The 23,025-nt window shown below is 45.3% G+C and overlaps 1 protein-coding gene across 2 annotated transcripts; it reads left to right on the top strand.

Moving 5' to 3' along the window:
* Window positions 1-2,477: 2,477 nt before the first annotated feature.
* TSEN15 (tRNA splicing endonuclease subunit 15) lies at window positions 2,478-15,390 on the top strand. Of its 2 annotated transcripts, XM_044439317.1 has the most exons (5): window positions 2,524-2,593; window positions 2,871-2,937; window positions 5,574-5,655; window positions 7,525-7,660; window positions 14,839-15,390. In XM_044439317.1, exons 3-5 carry the CDS (start codon window positions 5,583-5,585, stop codon window positions 15,035-15,037), a joined length of 408 nt encoding a protein of 135 aa, XP_044295252.1. In that variant the 5' UTR covers window positions 2,524-2,593; window positions 2,871-2,937; window positions 5,574-5,582; the 3' UTR covers window positions 15,038-15,390. The 2 variants fall into 2 exon arrangements, with proteins under 2 accessions (XP_044295253.1, XP_044295252.1); XM_044439318.1 differs by lacking the exon at window positions 2,871-2,937 and having other exon boundaries at window positions 2,478-2,593.
* The last annotated feature ends 7,635 nt before the right edge of the window (window positions 15,391-23,025 follow it).

Here is a 23,025-nt window from a genome sequence, read left to right as displayed (position 1 = left end):
TTCAAGTACAACCCAGTGTCAACCCCATACTCAACCCCATATGGGCTATCCTTGTGTCTCAACCCAGTAAGTGATGTGTTTACAAAAGTTGCTGGTTTATCTTAGATAAAAATCAAAGACACCAGCTTCTTATGATGACATTCTGAGACTGCTAACAAAGGTAGGGGCTGGAACTCACTCTGCTCTGAGAAGATCTGTCAGGGAACCATTTTGTGCACAGTTCGACAGAAAAAATGGCCTATATCTCCAAGAACTGGGGGGACTTTAGCCTTATTTTTCTGTAAACAGGGATAGGATCTCACATTTGGTAAAATACATTCTAACTGCATCCCTTTGGCATATTTAGATGGGAAATTATGAGAACTTCTGCTGAAATGTCCATTTTTGTACATATGCTCATAATCAAGCCTGAACTTGATTAAGATGGAGGACGAGATGTAAGCTGCCTTGAGCCCTTTGTAGGAAAAAGGCAGGATATAAATAGAAAAATAAAATAAATAAAACTGCTGCATTGTCCTCTAATAAAGACATTAGAAAGAGATTTTTATATATTTATATGCTTGCTATATTTATTTCTCACCCCTTTTCCTTCCAAGAAGTGCAAGATGACTTACATAATTGGTTTCCACCTCCTCCCAATCTTATCTTCACAACAACCCTGTGAGGTAAGTTGGGCTGGGAACACTGCGATTGTCCAAAAGTCAACAAGTGAGTTCCACTGCTGAGCAGGGACTAGACACCAGATCTCCTGAGTCCCAGTCCTTCCTCCTTAACCACTACACCACACTGGCTCTCCAGTGTAACCCCACACACACACACACACACACACACACACACACACAAGTTATTTGTAAATGTGTTAGTAGTTAGTCAATTTATTTCCTTCTGAAAGGCATAGAAATGCTAGGATTTCTCACTTATGGGCAGCAGCATGTTGGAGATGAAACTGATGAAAGTCAGCCCCAGACCCAAATATTTTGGTGCTCAGGATAGCAGAGTGGGACCTCCCCACAATTCTACCAAGCTATTTTGGCACCTGAGGCAGAGAATCTTCTACTGTCTCTGGCAATAAAATACAATAGTCATTAATTAAGTTTCAAAAATTGCTGCCCTTTAATGACACTTAAAATTAGTTGCCTAAGGCTGGAACTGGCTCAGTCTCCCAGAATGGGAGGATTCATCCCTTGGGGGACAGCTGCTGAAGGTGGAATGAGTTCAGATGCAGGTCAAAGGAAAGAAAATTGCTTGAGAAAATTGCTTTCTCTCATTCTGACCCCAAAGTGGGGAACCTGAGGCCCTGCAGATGTTGGACAGCAGCTCTTGCCAGCCAACATGGCCAGTAGCCAGGGATGATGGGCGTTGCAACCAAAGAACAGGGCCAATAGTTGTACACTCTGGTATCTAGCTTACCCTATGCCCCCTGGATGTTTTGGGCTAGAGTTCCCATAATCCTTGGCCGAGGGCATCAGGTTGAGAAAGTTGGATGTACTCCAACCCATCTAAAATACAGGGACTTTTTGGTGATGGTCCCCTCAACTATGGAACACTCCCCCAGTGAAGGCTTTCTGGTGCCAACGTTGTCACCTGTCTTGTGCCTGGTGAAGACTTCCTTATAGACAGACACCTGATAGCATCTGATAATGTTTTTATGTTTTTAACGGGTTCTGGGCCTGTTATTGCTGACCATGCAAAATCGTTCTATATTCCTGCATGCGGATTGTTTTATATTACATTATGACTTTGCATATTTGGGTTTGTAAACCGCTGAGAGCCCTTTGGCGATTGGACAGCGATCAAGGGAAGCATCGGCTGCGTTCGGTAGGTGAAGCTGCTTGCCATTCAAAGAGAGCAAATCTGGAAGATCTGGCAAGGGGTATTAAGAGCACCATCCAAGGCTGAGCCAGAAAAACGGACCTGGAACCGCTCAGCATGCTGGGAGTTGTAGTCCTTTCTTCCGTCCAAAGTTGCAAAGAATTGCGTCTTAGGTGGGAACTGCACGTGGTTCAGCAGGCTGCAGGCAGTCAGGTCAGGAAGAATAGCAGGCTGTGGGGTGTTGCTTCCCCTTCTTGGTACATGCCAGCACCTTCTCTTTTCATAAAAGGAGGCTTTTGCCATTTTCATCTAGTCTTTACCCAGTTTTAATTAGAGAAATAAGTCTGGACTTTCTATATTTCTACTTTTCAAGTTCCACTTTTCAAGCTCTATTTTTAAAAGTTCCTGTTTTCACACTATTTTATATTTATACCGCAATAAAGTTCTACCAATAAGCCTGGCCCGCCGATATTTACGGTTTCTACCTGCATGCCCCTGGAAGAAAAGGTACCTCTCTAGCTCGTTTGCCTGCTTGAAGTAGGAACCTTTGAGCTCCGAGCATGTTCCACGCGGGACAGGTAATGTGGAGACACCGGGGGAACGAAGCCGAGCTGCACGCGGATCGAGCATGGAAGCGCCCGGGAGCCGCTCCGGGCACGGGGCGGCGGCGGCTGGTGACGCTTCGCGGCCGGGGGGCTCCGGCCAGCCTGGGCCGGAGGAGGAAGCCCCAAAGCCCGGGGAATGGGCGCTTCGCGGGGACTGGCTGGCCGCCCATCCCACGGTTAGTAATCCGGGACTGGGGAAAGGGCTTCTTGCCATTCCTGGCAGAGGTTTTGCAGAAAAACCGGTGCAAAGTGAACACCCGCTGCTGCTCTATTTTGTTGATGCGCGTGTGTGTGTGTGTGTGTGTGGGGGGGGTGTTTTTCTTGCGAGGGGGCAGCTTCTTCTGCCCTTAGCCACATTTCCAGCCAAGAGACAGAAATCGATGCTTTGATGCCTGCGATGCCAAAATTAATTTGCTACTTGTTTGCATTTTTTTTCCTCTTTCCTTTTTCCAGACAATGGCTAAGGGGGTAGATTTGGCTTCTGTGGAGACAGGACTGACCTGGAGCTGTCCCAGCTCAGGTTTGTAACTTGTGAAGCGATAATAATATGTATAACTTCTTAAAACACATAAAAGGAGATCCTATTTAATATGAAAATAGCACAAAATGTTCGGGATGTAAATATCTCAAGTAGATGGCTAAGTAACAATCCTGACTTTGGTTGCTACTTAATGTCAAGTCATCTCTGATTTATGCTGGTCCTATGCATGTGGGCCGTCCAAAATATTCTATTTATTACAGGCCTTTTCATGATGTGTCCAAAGTTTGGCAGCCTCAGTTTTGTCATTTTTGCTTCCAGGCCCAGTTCTGGCTTGATTTGATCCAGGATCCATTTGCTCGTCTTTCTGTCCACTTTCTGCCTTTGCAAAGCTCTCCTCCAGAGCCATGTTTCAAATGCATCACTTTGTTCCTGCCAGCTTTCTTCATTGTCCAGCTTGCACACCCCTGCATAGGATTGTGCAAATGACTCCTTAGATTCAGCAGGTGTTGAGTATTTAAGTGGGTGTTGAATATGAAAGTACCCAGTCCACTGGGAGCCTGTAAAGTATCTGAAAGCTCCACGTTCATCTCAGATATGTGTAAGAAATTGCAATGCTATAACTTTTTAAAAAACAACTTCTTTTGGCATAGGTATGTGCAGGTTTTAAGAACTCTTGACAATAGTTCTCTGTCTGAGCTGGTTGGGTCGCATAGTTTTGTCAGGATGCAAAACTCCACGATCTGATGTGCTTTTTACTGTTATAACCCTCTTAGGAATTTGGCATGTTGAAAGAGAGCTTGTTTTGCAGGTTGTATAACACAATTAATCTGAGGTCTGGGAAGGTATTAGTTTGTTCAAGCCTATAAAATGCTAACTTTACAATGCAGATCTTTAGCTTTTTGGCTTTTAATTCTTAATATACAGGAGACTCTGAGCTCTATAAATGGATTGAAACATTTCAATGGGTTGAACCTTTCTGTAAGTTCCTAACAGTACAGTGGTTTATATTTACATTGGACACTTTCCTACAGGCATCCCAGGACAGCTAATAACCGTACGAAAGAACATTGTCAAAAGTATAACTCTGAAATTATAAATACGCAATGAAATAGTATAAAAACATTGGAAAACAGATGAACACTTGCTTACACTTGTAAGCTTGTACATATAAATACATCCGTCACTGGTACCTGAATGACAATGGTCTGAATATCAACTAGAAAGGAATATTAGAGTTGGGGTGCTACCATCAAGAAGGCTCTGCTCCACATACTTTTTCCATGGGTCATATTCTTTGAGGTTCCAAGTAGCAAAGCATCCATGACCATTTTTAATTCCTGGGCTAATTTGAAAGGTGACTAGATATTTGCCAAGCATTAGCAGTGTGTGTCAGGTATACAGGGAACTAAACTGGGAAACTCATGAATGAAGGCTAGGTCTTACTCTGGCAGTCTACCTTGGCTTGTGTATTCAGGTGGAATTGGTGATGTAGTGTTGTCCTCTGATCAGCAGGCATTGGGGAGCACAGGGTCAAAAGACTGTAAAATCTGGTCCAAAACATCTAGAGGGAACCAAGCTGGGGAAAGTTGCTCTGGATTATCTGATCACAAATACTCAGAAGCTGGGCTTTTCTCTTTTGACTGCTGCTCTTTTGGCTCCAGCTGAGTTCTAGCTCAAATCCCATGTTTCAGAAGGAGCCCCGAGCCAAACCGTCTCCTATTTGGATTTATGTACAGTTTCTCACAGCGTCACCTTTACTGGGAAACACTGATGTAATGCAGTACAGTGGTACCTCGGTTCACGAATTTAATTCGTTCCATAGTTCCGGTCGTGAACTGAATTGGTCACAAACCGAATCAAATTTGCCCATAAGGTTCAATGTAAAATAAGGTTAATCCATTCTGAACCATATGTAAAATTTTTTACCACAAAAATATGAAACAAAGTACAGTACAGTATGAAGAGAGAGAACACTAACCTTGCTTGAGGAGACTTCTGGCATGGAGGACAGGAAGGTGGGTGGGAAAGGTTATTGTTTGGAGGGAGAGTCTGCGACCACAATCTCGACTAGAGGAAGCCATGACCACGTGTCAGAGCGGGGAAGATGGGTGCGATCGTGTTCGTGCGAACATGAACATGGCCATCTCTCCCACATGAACATACTCTGACATGTGGTCACGGTGTGGGGAAGATGGCCGCGATCGTGTTCATCACCCAATGCAAAGTTCATGAACGGAAGCGAAATTTTGCCAAACTTTCTGTTTGTGAACCGAATTGTTCGCGAACAAAAGTGTTTGTGAACTGAGTATTACTGCACTTTCCCGGAAACTTAAGGCCAAGTGAGACCTGCTTTTATGAACAACTGGCCTTACTAAATATTTTCCGTCCTCCCAGACTCTGAACTTTTGAAGGACAGGGTTTTTTTGGCATTTTGAAAACATGTTTTGCTACTCTTATAGCAGATTTGATCTAGCAGTAAATCCTTTAACAGGCCTTTTCCTCCTGCTGCCCTTTTCTGGAAAGAATTTGTTTTTGTCGCACTTGCTGGGGGTTTCTGCCAACACTTCCAAAAATTGTGCATTCAGTTCTGTTTGGGTTTAGTTGCATGGAATTTGATCTCCCCAGTCTCTGTCCCAGTAGAGTTTACACTCATTGCTTCCTTTTGTGTGTTTCAGTTCACCAAGATGATGTCATTGGATGTGGCTGACAGCACAAGTGTGTACACCGCATTCTTAGTTTACTTAGACCTCTTAGAAGGTAAGTTTGTGGAGTTACTTTCAAGGACAGGCAGTGAAATAATATTTAAAAAAAATCAAACTGTTATGGCATATGTTCTAGTTTAATGCAAATGCTAAGAATTCCTTTCTGGTGAGGTATGAAATCATCACACATTTGCAGGCATCACTTCAATGTGCAGATATGGATCAGGCGAACCTGTAAACCCAGTGATTTTTAAACTTTTAAAAATCCTGCATTCTGGAAAATATTAGGGTTACTTTTAGTAATTCTCTCTCAAAATAGCCTGCTTTTAATCTTGCAAGATTAAAAGCAGTTAACCATTGGAGAAAGGTGCAAAGGAAATTAGGAGACCCCCCGCCCGCAAGGACCTCCCAAGCGCAAGCCACGCACGAGAATACGTGGTGGTGACTGGAACAGCCTTTCCTGGCCTGGTGCCCTCCTTTTTATTCAAGCGGCGTTTTAACTGTTAATATTATTGGATTTTATCTGGCCAGGGCGGCTTATTTTATACTGTATTTTTGTATTTTTAATTTAATGTTTATATTTTTGATTGATATTATAATTATTTTAACTTATTGTTGTAAGCCGCCCCGAGGCTTCGGCGAATGGGGCGGCATAAAAATGCTTTAATAAATAAACAAACAAACTGCTATGTAGGACGACCCCAGATCACTGGCTGTGTTGGCTGCACCTGGCGGGAGCTGGAGTCCACAAGATCTGGGAGGCACATGGGTCACTGCCTTTGGTTCTTCTAGATCAACAGAGGCATTACTACCACTCTATACGACTCTGGTGCACCCGCAACTGGAGTATTGTGCTCAGTTTTGGGCCCCTCATTACAGAAAGGATACAGCCAGCTTGGAGTCAGTGCAGTGTAGGGTCACAAGGTTGGTGGCTGGTTTGCAGGGGATGGGGTATGAGGCGAGGCTGAGGGAACTGGGTCTCTTCAGCCTGGAGAAGAGGAGACTCAGAGGGGATCTGTTGGCGACATGCAGGTATGTGAGGGGGTGTCACACGGAGATGGGCAGAGACCTGTTCTCCCCTGCAGAGGAAGGCAGGACGCACTCCAGTGGAGCAAAGCTCAGGGAACCAAGGCTCCATTTAGATGCCAGGAAGCACTTCCTGACAGTCAGGACCCCGAGGGTGTGGAATGGGCTTCCACAGGATGTCCTTGAGGTGGAGGTGTTCAAAGATAGGCTGGGCATGTACATGGTGGGCATGTCGTGAGCGGAGCTGGCTAGTGCCGCAGGTCAGACTAGATGACCCGGGAGGTCCCTCCTGACTCACTCTGTTTCTATGTTTCTTCCAGGGGCAAGTGGAAATACTCAGTTCTGCAACAGGACGTGTTTGTTTGTTTGTTTGTTTAAGGCTTTTATATACTGCCCTTCGCTAAAAGTCCCAGGATGTTAATACAGTGAAATAAATCGGACAGCCCTCTGAGTGGGATGGCGTGACGTGGTGTCCTGCAACAGCAGGGGGTGGACTGGATGGCCTTCTTGGCCCCTTCTCACTCTACTATTCTATGATTCTATCATTCTATGAAAGTACAGCATCAAGTACAGGTTGGCAGAGTTCATGTAAGGGAGTTCTGCTGACTGCCCTATTCCAGAAATAGGCATTTCTACTTGTTTCAGGACTTATCCCTCTAACTGCTAACTCTCTCTTGTGCCAGTATTCAGCTCTGCTGGCACAAAGGTATCGGTGTGGTGGGGACTGGCTTGGCCCCAGTTACAGGTAACTGGATACTGCCTCAGGTGAGGGAAATCAGACCTAGAGAGCTGTGTAAAAATGGAGCTCCAAAATGGAAGACGTAATGATTTTTATATTTGTTCAGGCTCACTGCTTTTGGCTTGCTTGTTTTCTTACTGTCTCTGCTATTCCTTTCAGTTAGAAACTGGCATGAGGTTTCTTACTTTGGGCTACCAGAATTCCAGCTTGTGGGTCTTTGTGGGCGAGAGAGAGAGGCTGAGGATGCCCAGGCGGTTTTGCCCACTCCTGCCCACGTGCCGTTCAGCCACGAGAGGTAAGTGAGCCTCCGCAAAGGGATTGCTTTGGTGCATGTAGCCAGACTGAAGGGAGAATGGCGATGCTTAAGGATGCTGGAGTGCTTCCATTTTGCTTAGCAACGCCTGGCAGAACCCCAGGGCAGCCTTCTTCAGCCCGCTTCTTCCAGATGTGTTTTAGGCCAACACAGCTGGAAGGTAGCAGCCTGGGGAAGGCTGCCTTGACACGTACCTCTGTTTGGAAAGTTTATCTGGTTCTCAGTATGGCAGCGGAGTTATTAGCCAGGATTGGCTGAATGGACCATTCCAGGCCTTCCTTCCTTACTGGTTGCCATTTTGTTTCTGAGCTCAGTTCCAATAGCTGGTGTTGACCACAAAGCCCTAAGTGTCCTGGGACCTGGATAGCAGGAGACCTGTCCCATTGATGAAGACCCTCATTGGAAGCTCTCCTTCAAAGACTTGGTACATGGCAGTAGAGAAGGAAGTCTTTACTGTGATGGGACCCTATTTGTGGAATGTTTTGCATATAGAAATCTGCCTTGCACTACCTCTGTTGTCTTTTAAGGTGCAAATTAAAAAGCGATCTCCTTAACCTTTGACGATTGAAGCATGTTCTCCCTTATCTTCTCCCTTATCCTTCCAGGTTGTATCACAGCATGTTATTTTAGGATTTTATTATAGCTTCTTATCTCTTCCTCTAAGCCACCTTGGAGGCAGAAGGCTCAAGAGCTAATCTGTTGAAGAAATCAGTACCCAAGAGACCGGCTGATAGAGATTTCCACTTGGACCTTTAATATTTATTTATTGCATTTATTGCATTTGCATTTATATTATATTTGCATTTATATGTATCTTCAGGAGAAGAGCACATACGTGCTTTCCCATCAGCCATTTAGGATTCCCTGTTGGTGAATATGGGAACTGCTTCACTCTCTGTGAAAGATCAGTTCACATATTGTATTTGCCCCTGTGAGCATGCGTCCAAATGTGGTGTGGATTCTCCCACGGACAGAGGGGTGAATTGCACAGTGCTTAGACAAAAAAGTACCCCTTGCTCAGTTTAAATGCACTGCACCCCACCTGCAGGTTTGATCTCTTTCCCACTGTTCTCACTGGGGGGAGAATGCAATTCTCCGTGTTTGAGGGGTGGCATAAGTCCTTTGCAAGCATGCTGCAGCAATGAAACGGGGCCTTGTCACGGGCTGGGTGCAGTCTTCCCCGAGCTGATGTTCTCCAGATGCATTGGGCTGTGAGTTCCATCCCCTGGCCGGGGTTATTGAGAGTTTTGTCTGAAGACATCTGGACGGTGCCTGGCTGGGCAAGGCTGAATGAAAGAAAAGAGGGATGATTCAGTGGCCAGGCAGTCCTAGCGAGGAAAAACAACACCAAGACAAGAACAATTTGGCATTCTGGAAGCGTCCACAGGAAGGCTGTTCCATAAATATCCTCGAGACTGGAGTTTGCAGACCAGACCTGCCAATGGGAGATTTTTCTGAAGCATTTCTCAGCTCAGCCTGAATCCCCAGTTTCTGTGTTGAAAAGTGGAACAAAGGTTCATAATCACCTTCACGAATGGATAGCACATGTCTAGCTTCAGATACCCTTTTTCTGAGCCGAGTGGAAATAAAAATTGCAAAAGCAATGACATCTTGTTTTGGCTGTAACCATGTCATATTAGCTCATCTCTTCAGCTGCCCAGTAGCTATTTATCTGCAAAAACCTTTGAAATACTCATAGTACTAAATCAGGGTCTTCTAGGCAAACTTTACCATTGGCCTTTAACAAACATCCTTAACCCTTCCTGGATGAGTGTTTTGAGCCCAAAATAGTCATTTTACCACATACGCTTTTTACTTCTCTGTAAAGAAAGAGGTTTTCTGGAGTAGAATTTTCCTGTGTTGTCATCCTGTTGGAATGCCTTTGGACATGCAGAAGTGGTTGTGCATAGCATTGCACTGTGAGCGCATACAGCGGATGCACCAATGTAGCCCAGAACCTTTTCCTCGGTCTCTGCTTCCTTGGTCTCTACAGCTCTTCTTCCAGTCGGGATTGCTTCAAAGGGAAGTGGGAGCGTTCAGCTGCTGCCATCTTGTTTTCCCAGGAGTTCCTCCGGCATGGTTACACAATGACAGCCCTTTTGTGGCTGTACTCACAACGGTTTCTCAAATTCCCACGTGTGGTCCTGGAACCCTGATCTAAAGTTACCTAGCAGTGGTGTAGTGTACTTTTGAGCTTGTCGGTGTGGTCTTCAGATGTCCAAAGGTATAATCATCAGGAAATGTGCAGCATATGGAGAGAGTCCCTGTCTCTTTCTGCTACTGGAATTTCAAGAATTGGTCCCCAACCGGTGCCTTTGAAGTAGAAAATCTTCCTGGGCAATGTGCATAAGGGTATCAACTGTCAGTATCCTCATTCATGGCAGATGTGTTAGACAGTGGCTTCAGTGTCATGACAAAGAGCATCACAGTTGGATTCCTCTTTCCTTTCACAAATAACTTTGTAGAAGCAGAGCCTATCGGGAATCCTGACTGTCGGCCCCACCATGACCCCTTGGCAGCGTGGGCTTCCTTAATTGCAGAGATGGCTTCCTTCATTGGGTATTCTCCAAATCAGCCTTTCCCAAGCCTGTGCGTTCCAGACAGGCTTGGCCTGCAGGACCCAGAATTCCAAGTCAATGGCCCTGTTGAATGGGGATTCTGGGAGTTGTGGTCCTGATGCCTCTGAAGGCCACCAGTTGGAGAAGGTTGCTCTAAATCATATCCAGCACAGAATGCCCACATGGCAGCCAACTGGGGCACTTGTGCTTTGAGACTGGTAGTGTAGTATTGACCGTAGCTCCTTGCAGTTTTGAGTTGCTCTCACTTCAGAAGACAAACTGGCTTCCTGGTACCTACCTGCCACCTGTCAGTTCTTTCCCTTGCGCTTTGCTCCGCCCGTTCACAATAGCTGCATGGGAATGCAGAAGGAGTTGTCAGTTGTCGATTCCTAACTGTATGGAGGCAGGTGGCTTATATGGCTGGCAGTTCATTTCCCATCCACCCCATGGAGGTTGGTGGAAAAGCAGAGAGGCCAAAGCGCAAGGGAGTCTGAATTGCTTCCTGTTTTCTTGGCAGCCTTGGAAAAAGCAGCTGTACGGAGCTGGCTGAGGAGGAGGAGAACAAATGCCAGCAGAAGGCTCTGTGGGGTCATTATCCTTCCAGCTGAAGTTCTCTTCATTTCAGTGGAGCTACCTAAAGTAGGACTATCATGAGAGAGCCTCTGTGGCCTCAAGCTCCAAGGAATGGAGGTGGAGTGACCTCTGCTCTCTTCCACTGCCACCATTTTGCTTGTTGCCTTGGGGGAATTTGTACAGTAAGGGAAGGCTCAACGTTGTCTCTCATTCCTTATCTTCTTGGTGGACAACCAGAAGGAATAATGCCGTTTCCTAGGGATTGGTGAGCCCCTAGTTCATTACCCATCCAGAATCTTGCTGGCCACTTGAACTGCGTAGCGATTCCTTTGGTTTGTTCTCGTCATCTTCTCCAGAATTTAATGCAGGCAGTTCGAACCATTCTTGGTGCTTAGTGAAGAAGCTGAGGTCATATTTTCCTCTCCGTTTACCCTGGCTGGACAGCTGCATAGCAAGGGCTGTCCTTTGGCTTGAGAGTGTACCAGTTGATGGCTCGTGCATCAAATGCCTCCTGATGGGCAGCATAGAAGAGAAGTTGGGATGTCATTGGAAGGGCCCTTTTAGCTGCTTTCTGTCACCCTTTCGAATCATTCAGCACTCAAGTACGGCATGGAGTCTCCAGCCATGTGGAATATTGATGGCGGCACTGAAAGGTGATAATGGCCCAAAGGGGAACAAGGGGAGGAAGCCTTCAGAAAGTGAGGGCACTTTACAATGTAGGACACGTCACAAGATGTTTTGAGTAGCAAGGGCTCTTCCTCAAAGAAGAGCAAGGGTGATTTTAAAATTAATTTTACAGATATTTAATTATAATTTTGTAATATAATTCCTAACTATTCTTTTTATCACGGTATGATCTCAGATTTTGCCCTGGTTTATTTGACCATTTCTCCCAGGTTTCTTATTGGTTTATTTGTTGGTATTGCATGTTCATTTATTTTGCATGTTTTTTTTGGGAAAAGGATTGGCTGTTTATTTTATAGGTAGATTCAGTTTTGTATACATTTTAAACAAATGAATTTTTGCTTCTAGTTATTCCTAATAAATAATAAGAATAAGAATATGCATCCTTACAAATGGTTGGCTTGATATATCTGAAATATTGTAAATCCACTCATAAATTTTATATTTCAGTTTAACTTTAACTACCTCTTTTTCATTTAAATATTTCCATTTGCTCTTGATATATCGTAAACATTTCAAGATAGACCTTAAATATTTAAAACATGCCTTGTCTATTTTAAGATTGCAAAGGTGGGCCAGAGAAAGCCCCTTCCCTGCCCCCAGCATCACTAAGGAGGGGCCATCGCCAGCTGGCCCCTGTCCTGCATCCAGGCACTGGATAGCCATTCAGGCACACCCTTTGTGCTACGAACCGGTATAATAAAATATAGGGAAGGGGAGAGGGAATCACAGAAGGAAGTGGGGAAAGGCAGAGAGAGAGCATCCAGCTGGTACGGCGCACCCAAACTCCAGTGCCCCCGCACCTGCAAACTCTGCAAACTCTCTGGAGCAGCACCGGAGGGACAGAAGGTCTTCCTCAGAGCCGGGTTTTTGATGTCAGCTGTCAGTCTAATGGGGCAGCCTTCCAGCTGTGGGCAGGCACACCAGGATCATCCAGGGCTGGCAGCCCCCACCCCGCCCCCCGGGTCTGCCTGACAGAAGAGCATAAGGTTCAGACTTCCTCCCTAGACTTGGCAGTAAAAATGCTGCGGTCGTTTGGTGGAGGCAATTGAAATTCCTTCCTGTTAGGGTCTGATCTGAGCCCTTTCCAGGCATCCATCACAAAGCTGTGCTTCCAATATTTCAAATGCATTTAACTTTTGCATTTGTTCTTTCCCTGATCACACGCCCTCCCTGCGCAAATCATCGCTGCCTGGAATGCAGACCCTCGCACCTTCTGTGGGTTGCCGACACTAGCTTGCCTGAAAGTCTTTGGGATGGGCCATGAGTCCCATCGAAGGGCTGGATAGCCAAGCTGCTGTGCACGTCCCATTAATTTTAGCCAAGAGAGGAACTGTGTAGGAGACACACTGTTTGAGAATTTGCTGATCTGTGCAGCATTGAAAATGCATGGTTTAAACTACTAGTGATGAAACCTACACAAAGGTTTTCCTTCTCCGCAGCGCAACTGAAACATATATTTTATACAGAGTTAGGATGGGAGCTGCAATGTTCTTGGAAGCGATATGAGTCTTCTGGAGCATGGCCTTTGCCGTATCTCCTTTGACTTTTCCTTGCCTTCCACAGCCCCTATGTTCTTTTAACCCTCTGTCAATAGTTTGGTCAGTGTATATGCCATCCAAAAACTGCAAACTATGGTTAGTTATTTAACTTGTATCGTTCCCAATCACTGAAGTGGTCTAGGTGGATTACAATAGTGATTAAACAGGACTGTGATGCAATAAAAACATTGGAAAATCAATAGCATAGATTTTAAAGCCATTTAAATGTTCGAAACAATTTAACCATGAAAATAGTATTTCCTACAAAACAGAACTGTTAAAATAGGCACCATCGGCCATTGGATATCTTTGAAAGGCAGCTGAGGAATGTCTTAACCTGGTTCCGAAAGGCTGATTGTTGGTGGCAGATGGACCTCAGTGGGGAGATAATTCCACAGCTTGGGGGCCATCACCAAGCCCCTGTTCCTGCCCTCCAAGCTTCCAGTGGCACTTGGAGGAAGCCTTCTGAAGTGGACAGGAGTGTGCAGGTCGGTTGCACCTGGAAGCGATGCTCCATCTCCTGAGCCAGGGGTCGGCAACCCGCGGCTCTGGAGCCCCACATGGCTCTTGCACCCCTCTGCTGCGGCTCCGTCGCTCAAAACACGCGCCGGCACAGCCGCAGATCTCAAAGCTCCACTCAGGAAGGCAGCGCTAGCTAGTTAAGTCAATCAGCTAGTTAAGTAAATCGCTACATTCCTCTGCTAAACAAGCTTCCTGCAGGCTCTCATGTTACACGAAACAAGCTGCTGAAAAGATTCTCTCTTTCCCAATGTAATCTCCTTCTTCTGAATGTTAAAAGCTGTGCTTGGGACCTGTCACAATTCACAGCACCTGACTGTTTATCTGCTAATCAGTCACTAAACACACCTATATCTCCGGCACAGCCCCGATCTGTGGACCCACACTGATTTACTGAGCGCCCCCCGCCCCACCCCAGGCCAACCATGGATAAATCAAAGAAAAGAAAAGTTTCTGAAGAAAACCAAATGTTTTAATGATACGTGGGCAGATTCATTTGCTTTTACTGCTGACGAACTTATGGAGTTTGCTGTTTAATGCATGCAGCCCTTTAGCACTGACTTTGACTCTGCAGGAAGCTGTTCTCCTATTCAAAATATATGAAAGGAGTCCTACTAGTTTATAATGTAAGATTAAAAATAACAGTTTTTAGCAACTGAACAAGAGCTGCAGCTAAATCATAATGAAGATATACATAGCATTAAGGTAAAAAATGATATATGCAGTGTTATCTTCATTTTAGATGTCAAAAGGGGTTTGTGGCTCCCGGTGTTTTCTTTTGTGTGGGAAACGGGTCCAAATGGCTCTTTGAGTGTTAAAGGTTGCCAACCCCTGTCCTAAGCCATGCATGGCTAAAAAAATTCGGCAGTGTTGTATTTTCCAAGCACTTTATGGGTGCAACCCTGACGTGTGTAAGAGGAAGGAAGAGGCTGAGGTTGAGAAACTAACAACAGGATTCCAGACAAAACTGAACAGAAATGGGGAGCATCTTTCAGTCGGCAGGCTGATTTGCATTTCAGAGAAAGTTTTGGGGGCCCATTCCAGAGGTGGCCTGGGGAAAAGGCAAAAGAAGCGAGGGCCAGATTACAGAGAATACCAGCGTTCTGCAAGAGGGCCAAACATTCCGGGGTATTTAGCTTAAACGTGTTCTGCCACTAACGAAGCATTTGTGGTCCGTGCAACTTTTTCAAATGTGAAGAAGGGGGCATGAGGGCCAAGGAGCCACCAAACAACGTGGAAATGAATAGGCGAGACGGCTGATCGTGTTTTCTTTCTTTTCTTTCAGGTTGAGACAGATCATGAAGGGAGTGTATGCATTACCAGACCTATCTCTTTCCCCTCCTTGTTCCATCATACTAGCGATAGTTGAATCGGATTCTACCATAGTTTATTATAAACTGACGGATGGTTTTGTAATGCCCGATCCCCCTGAGGATGGTGAAGCTGCGGACAATAAACAATGGAGGAAGAAAAGAAAGAGATGATGGACAGAAGTATTCAGATCCAAACAAATCTGAAATTACAAGGTTCAACTGGGAGTTGGAACATCTGTTTCAAAAATCCTCACTAACATTTGGAAATTGGCAGGATATCGACTGCATATAGCCTGTAATACACCAGGACAGCATGGGCCAGTTCAAGAATCCATCCCTTCCTCACCCAGTTGCTCAAGCCTAGGGACTGGGTTAGCAGAGGTGAATTTTTGGAATGAAAGAAAAACCTGCCCTTTTTTCCACACTCAGTAATTGTCCCTTGGGTACCAGAGAGTTCTTAATTTTACAGTGTCGACTCTTTCCAGTGAATTCCTTTGTGTTACAATAAAATGCAGCACCTGTGATATTAAAGCGTTCTCTGTGGATGAAAGTGATGCTCGTTCCCGGCATTAGAACCCCACCTACCCTTTCAATCCAGATGTGCTGCAGCTGGAAAAGATGACTTCACTTGTCATCACACAGCTCTGGGCAAAGTTCCGGCCTCGTCTGGTAGACTGGGAATGAGTGTAACCATTGGAATAATGAATACTTTTTATGTAGCTCATGGTAAATGTTTGAAGCACATTGAATGTATTATTTCACTGTTTCCTCTGACAACCCTGTAAGGTAGGCCCATTGAAGTATCTCCACATTGCAGTCCAGGGATAAATGGCGGTACCTTGCTTGCAGTCATCTCCTGTCGGTTCCTTAATTAAACACAATTTCCCTCACACTGGCAGATGTTTCAAGAGCCCTCCATTAGTGCTGATGGAATTAGCTCAGTAATCAGAAGATTCCCAGATCTAGAAGTACCTACTTGAGTGAGTCCTTACAAGCAGGATGGTATCGCTTGTCCTTGAGCACCTCTCTTGATCCTGATCTGCTGCCTGATTGTAACATGCTAGCTTTTGACTTGTGGTCCACCAACATTAGTTATTTAGACCCAAGGGGCTCTTCAGACCCCCGTTTCCTTGCGGGACAGTAGTAGCTGCTCTAGAGGTCTCCCTTCAAGACACAGGCAGTTTCCCCCTGCGGACTTGATTGTTCCAGTCCCGCATGCCCTAACTCCATAAGCAGCAGACTTCGAGGCTGCTCACGCTGGCCTGAGTGGGTTGTAGAAACAGCTCTTTACCCGCGCCTGCATTTGCATGGAAGGAAGTGTTAAGATGCACAGTAAGAAGTGTCTTTACCCCATCCCTGCCCTAAGCTTTAATCATAACGTGCTCTCCATTTATTGTGTGTTCGCTCTTCATTCAAATCATTATTTTTAATGATTCCACCAGCTCAAGGTGTTTTGTTCTGGAGTCTAGGACCAGATTTTTAAAATCTTGACTCAGCCATGAGGGCCTGTGTCTAAATTAATATTCTGGATGCAACCAGATAGAGAGAACCAGCTGCACTTCACCTCTTCTAACACTTGTTCTTGTATTTGAAACATGCCCTGGAAGGTCTTGCTTCTCTACTAGGATTCTACTCTGAGTGTGTTTTCTATTACTAACTTCTGGAGGGGTTTGGGGTCACATCTTTGGGTCACACTGACTGGACCACCATCTTTTCTTCTCTCCCTTTGGTTTAGTGTTTTCTTTTCAGAAAATGAAGGAAAGAGGGAACTGAAAAAAGAAGGGGACGCTAGAAAGGTCTGGTTGTGCAATATGTGTATTTGTTTAATCCATTAAAAAGTCTCTCATGGCCCAAAGACCACACAGAGATATTTTCAAACACAAAGATCACTTATGAGTTGAGAAGCAGGAGGTGATCCAAAGGAAGACTTGGAGTGAAGGGATTGGAATACTCGATTTTCTCAGCTGTACGAATTCAGAGGTAGGGTCTGGCTAGACTTCAACAAGATGCCATTCAGGCAAGTTATGTTAAGTATATGTAACAAGTCCTTTTGTCCTCTTTACTGGGTCATTTAAGAACCTTGAGAATCCAATTTTTAAAGGTGGGGTTATTTTGCAACTTCATAATTGGAGGAAATGTTTAAAAATATTGCAGAACACCCCTGTGAAGCATCCCCAGAGCCGGCTCTTGTGTTAACATTCAGATAGAAGCCTTGCAATGTATCTCGACCTTGCTAGTTAATAGGAAATAAGGTGCATGCTGTTTTCATAATCAGAAGAGACTCTGAACATCCTAAACCCCTGTAAGGACATGGAGAAAATTGAGACATCATGTGACATTCTTAAGGACAAGACATTTTGGAGGGCATTCATCATAAGGTGGAGATGGTGGCACATCACAACAACAAATGTTACATAGGCTGCTAATGTAGATTTTGGGCAAAATACGGTTCACACCACTAGCCCTCCACGGGGGGTTCGTGATGCTCAGCTGGGTGCATCCTTGTCCAAAATTGGTCACCCTTGCTGGGTCAGACCCTTTTCTCTCTCTCCTTATGGTTCTTTCTTTCTTTTTCCTTATCTCTCTCCCCTTAAGCCCTACGCTCCACCAGAATGTGGACCTCCAACGATTCTCTGAAACTGAATTTGGCCTCTGGGCTGAAAAGGGTTTTCCAATCCTGTCCTACAATCCATTTATACAAGTCAGGATATTACCCTGTGGCTGGGTTTAGCCAGTCAAATCAGTCATTCTACAGAGCCAGGGTGGTGTAGAGGTTAAGACTGCAGGACTAGAACACATGAGATTTGAGTCAGATTTTTTCATTGAAGGAGGGACCCCTTGGAACTGCTCCACATTTGTAGGGCTGCCCCAAAACTTTAGCTGTCTGAGGTGAAAAACCCGATGGAGTCCCTTCCCTTTCCATGTAGAGATGCTGGCTGGACTGTCAGTTGAATAGTTTTTCAATACAGGCAATTGGGCTGTGCCCTCCCTCACACCTGAAGGAATCAGGCTAGCTTAGAGGTCACCAGGAAGTCCACAGAGCCTCAACTCTCTCCTCCAATGGCTGATTGCCCCCTCCCAGCATCTGCCACCTGAAAAGAGTGCCTGACTCTGCCTAATAATAGGGCCGGCCTTGGCAATTGGCATTAGGCAATAATACCACCATGCCTTATGCCTGGTTGGACCATAAGGAAAGCTGAGTGCTGAAGAACTGAGGTCTTTGAACTGTGGCGCTGGAGGAGACTCCTGAAAGTCCCTTGGATTGCAGAGAGATCAAACGAGTCAATCTTAAAGGAGATCAACCCTGACTGCTCTTTAGAAGGCCAGATCCTGAAGATGAAACTCGAATACTTTGGCCACCTAATGAGAAGGAAGGACTCCCTGGAGAAGAGCCTAATGCTGGGAATGATTGCAGGCAAAAGGAGAAGGGGGCGGCAGAGGGGGCAGTAGCTGGATGGAGTCACTGGGGCAGTGGGTGTGGGATTGGGTGGACTCCAAGGGATGGTGGAGGACAGGAGAACCTGGAGGAACATTGTCCGTGGGGTCATGATGGGTCGGGCACGACTTTGGGACTAACAACAACAACCTTATGCCCTGTCGAACAACCTTGCTATATGTCTTTTGTTGACACACAAGTAGCCAAGTAGCTAAGCAAAAAGGGGTCTCAAGGGTATGCATGTGCTTCACAGAGTGTCCCAGTTTTTCTAAATTCTCTTGGCCTGTTGCAGTCAACAGACTTGGGAGGCAAGCAATACCTTAAGCTAAAGGGAATCACTGTTTGCTTCAGTTTGGATTAGTGAGCCGTGCAATTCTTGATTATCTGTGCATTGCCTAATTTGCATCTCTTGTGACCTAATTGCTGTAATTCACTGTCCTCCTGACTGGCATCTAATTAATCCGTCATTCTCTCTGATACTCACCCCCATCTTTTCTTTGTTTTATCCAGATGAATACAGTAGTCAATTAGCTCAGCAGAGAAGAGGCATGACAAATATCTTCCACCATGTTCTGCAAGCATTCTTCTTGTAGGGTTTGTTGGTTTGTTTGTTTTTATGGGGGGTGTTTAAAAGTGGAGCCTCCGCCCACCTTCTGAAGTGCCCCAGTTCACTCTACATTCTGGTATGTTTGTAGCCAAGAGCTTACCCTTAGTGGCCATGCCTGCATCCATCCCCCATGCTTACTTTCCCCTTTTCTTCACATTTCTCTCTCACCCTCCTTTCTCCCCAGATGCAATTTCCATATCAAGGGTCCTTCCTAAATTCTCATGTGTATCGCTTGCTCTCTTTTCTTCTGATGAGCGGGTATCTGATGCCTGCTCATGTCTCTCCCAAGAGGAGAAAAGGAAGCAGTGTGGTTGTGCAGCAGTAGCTTATGGAACTGTCTTGTGTAAGAAGCATGAGCTTCCTTAAGACAAAGCATGAGCTGGCCAAGTATTTTTACACTGCAAAGGAAGTGCAGCATCCATGATCAGCTTGGGGCTTGTCGGACTCTGCAAGAAAATGCATGAATAGTGGAGCCCCCGGGGCTGCCTGCTTTTCCCAGGTGTGTGGGGCTGGGCAAAAAGTTCTAGTCCCTTTGAGTGGAGAGGAGCAAGGGCACTGCTACCAGAGTTTGTATTAAAGGATGACAAAAAGCATATCTTTTTATTTGAGGATTTATTTGAACTTCTTGCAAGCCCACAGGTAGGGCGGCTGGAATTCAATGGCACAATACCTCCATATGTAGAAGTTCCAGTTTTGCTCAGGCTTCTGGTTGTCTGGACCTTTAGTCCAGCCAGAGGTGGGGAACTTGTGGCCCTCAGGGTGTTGTTGCCCTGCAACTCCCATCATCCCCAGCTCACATGGCCCATAGTCAGGGATTACTGCAGTTGCAGTCTAACAGGTTCCTCAGTCCTGCAGTGATTCCAGAACAGGCTTTCGTCACACCATAGCCCCACCTCAATCAGTTTCAGACCTCATCTTTTGCTCGTGTTTGTTTTGCCCTCCACTTCTTAGCACACACTTCAAGGCGGAAAGAGGGCACAGGAGCTGGGTGATTTCACCCCTTAGTGCTGACGCCTCTGTCTGGAAGCCCTCCTGGTCGAGATGATGTCTCTGGAAGGCCTGCTGGTCTGAACACCATCAGCCAGGAACAAATCTGTCTTTCAGTAGATGGCTTCATCTGAACCCACTGCCGATTTTTTCATGAATTTGTGTCTGGGTTGGAGGTGGGGGCAGCTCGTGGAGCGAACTGCTACCTTGGTTGCAGACTTTGCTTCCCAGTTTTCTTAATCTTACTCCAAGCCTCCTAAGCACACCTTTCGTTGCTCTCTGGCAAGCAGCCCATGCTTACTTCGTCTGCAGCTTTATCTCTCTAAGCATCCTTTCTATACTCTAGAGAAAAGGTTGGGCTATCTAGTACAAACACCTGAAGCACCCTTCCCCAACCAGGTACTAATTCCCATGTTGTCTGGGAATGATGGGAGTTGTAGTCCAACACATCTGGAAGGCTGAGGAAGACTTCCTTTGAGGATTCCCTATGACACTGTAGAAATATAGCGCACAGGTAGGATGGAAATTTGAGCCTAGATAAAACTCCTATTTTCAAATACAGGTAGAGTTCCTGGCACAGGCCCTGGACCAATTCCTAGGTGTGCCTAAATGTACCGATTTCTCATTAGTAACTCACAAACAAAGGTACACATGGACTTTGCTGAAAATAAGTGGCCAGGTGTTTGAGCTGATGTGAGTGGATAGATTTTTTAAAACCTGTAATATTTGATCTCCTTGTGTGGAACTTACAGCCCCATCCCCTGTTTAATGCTAAGAGCTGAACCATGAAAAGTTGGGAGCAGACATAGATAAAATCTTAAGGAGGGTTTTTTTTAAATTGTGGACCACTGTTAGCTGGGTTTGATCTGTGCTTGACCGCATCACCAAACAGATGGACTTCAGGTATTTTCTTGGCCCGTCCCTGCAGGCACACACATCGAAAGTGCAACTTTAGTGCACTAAAGCGCAACTTCAGTGCACACACATCGAAAGCGCAACTTTAGTGCAAGAAGGATGATCAGGGCTTCACTGCGCCAGGGACAATCTGAGCATCTGTTTTTTTGCATCAGGACTTAACTTGGGTCATATAAAGTAAGGAAGTAAGAAGGGTGCCAGAGCCAGTATTTCACAGTATATAGTATTCCATTAGCCCCTGTGGTCAAGGGTTCAAGGAAAAACTGCCAACCAACAAGGCGGGGCTTCTAAATAGAGCCAAACCCCAGGACTGTTTTTCTTTAGAAAAATTGAACATTGAGGTTGATCCTCTATTCTCACACCAGGAGGCGCTTTTGCATAGGAGCCGACTTTCCAGTAATTCTGATAGCAATTTAAGAGCAACAACAATCCAATTTAAATGTCTGGAGTATTGCATTCCATAAACAGAAGAAGCACAGGAAAAATATAAATGGATCGACGCATCCTATTAAGATGACAAATCAGAACTACTGGACGCATATCAGTCCAGTATTTCTTGCATTTGTAATTCAATCTTCCCTCTCCAAATGTTTGGTGCGATGCCTTCTGTGGTTATTCTGTTAGAGAACTACAATGCAGCCTTGTGTCAGAGAGAATCATGGAATCACAGGCTGCAAAAAGAATCATTTTCAAAGAGATTTGAAGATGGTATCTGCAACATCCTCATTTGATCTCTGGTGAAACCAATGGTTTATTTGCAGGTCTTTGAAGCTCAACCAAGAATGTTGGACCAGGAAGGATAATGGGATACTTTAGTAATGGCTAATTTAATGGCTCTATTCCATGATCTTCAACTCCTTGAAAAATAGGCAGCCTCCTTCGGTCCTTATTAGTGACCCCAGTTGTAGGATTAAGCGATTGGAGTAGTCTTACCTAAATTTGGTTCCCTATCTTTTTAGGATTTTTTTTAACATTTAGCCTGTATTCTGTGGCCCTTTTAATTGTTTTTATAGATGTTTAATTCATTATGTTTTAATTGGTTTTTAATCTGTTGAATTCATTATGTTTTAATTGGTTTTTAATCTGTTTTTATTCCGTTAGTATGTCTTTATGCATTGCAAGCCACCTAGGAAGGCCTTGGTAATTATAGGTGGCCTATACATGCATGTAAATAAATAAATAAACCATCAACGCCACTGATAATCAATCAATTATTGGATCTCCAATTATCAGAAGCAACTGAAGTGTGGAGAAGACATGTCTAGCAAACAAATACGCTCAACTACATTAGGCCAGTGGTGATCTGGCACTAGGTTACTATTCCTCACTGGCTTCTTGATAACTGGCTTTGCTTGACAAAACAACAGCTGCCAGCGGCTGCCCACGTTCTGTCATGCGAACTCAAAGCAGTTCCTGCAGGTGGCTTGTTTGAGGGCAAGAAGCCAATTCATAGCCCATGAGTTGTTGCTGAACCCAAGGACTGGCTACTGACTTCCTGGGCAGGAATGGCAAAATGCCCTTTTGCCAAAGCGTGCCGGGGCTCCTGCCTGTGCCAGCCTCCCACAAATGCCCACGAGGCACTTTGGGGCAGCTGGCACTGGCTTCTGCCCATACCCATCATGTCCGTTGCAGCTTTTCTCCATTAAAACGCTTCCTAAAGCAGCTTCCACAATCCCTGTTTTGATGGATACTTTGGAACAGCCGCCCATGGCAGCCAAACGTTTTTAATATTGTTCCTCTTAATTTTCACAAACATTTGGAATATATATACACAAGACCTGCCCTTGCACAGTTGCAGATTTTCACAGCTGCGTGGGTAAAAACCTTCTATGGGTAAGTCTTCAACCCTTGTTGAATCTTCTGCGGTGATTAAAAGGCCAGAAAGGGGGAGGCAAGTTCGCCAGAGGATGGTGCAGGCGGGCACCCACAGGCCACAGGATGTCCCTCTTCCCCTCCGACCGGCTGCTGTAGACATGCACACACCTTGTTTCTCCCAGGTGGCAGTGTTCCTCCTGGCTCACCCCCAAGGCATCATGCTCTGGATCTGAGATCCCAAGAGGTTCCCTCATTCCCTTCCCCACTGCAGGACAGTAATCCCTGCCAAGGCTCAGTTGGATCAGATGGGGAAAAAATCCACCCAGCAGTCTTTATTAAGAACAGAGTGACAGCAAGGTGATCAACAAATAATTACACCTGTAGACAACACAACTAGAA

Source organism: Varanus komodoensis, unplaced genomic scaffold, assembly GCF_004798865.1.
Source record: "Varanus komodoensis strain SLA01 unplaced genomic scaffold, ASM479886v1 scaffold34_1, whole genome shotgun sequence".
In the NCBI taxonomy this organism is placed as follows: domain Eukaryota; kingdom Metazoa; phylum Chordata; class Lepidosauria; order Squamata; family Varanidae; genus Varanus; species Varanus komodoensis.
This window is presented reverse-complemented; position numbering and strand designations above follow the sequence as displayed.

Bases quoted from the DNA above. Each gene is read 5' to 3' on its own strand.
- TSEN15 (XM_044439318.1), top strand. From the start codon at position 5,583: ATGATGTCATTGGATGTGGCTGACAGCACAAGTGTGTACACCGCATTC. The intron at 5,656-7,524 runs GTAAGTTTGTGG...TATTCCTTTCAG, and splicing joins TTACTTAGACCTCTTAGAAG to TTAGAAACTGGCATGAGGTT. The intron at 7,661-14,838 runs GTAAGTGAGCCT...CTTTTCTTTCAG, and splicing joins GTGCCGTTCAGCCACGAGAG to GTTGAGACAGATCATGAAGG.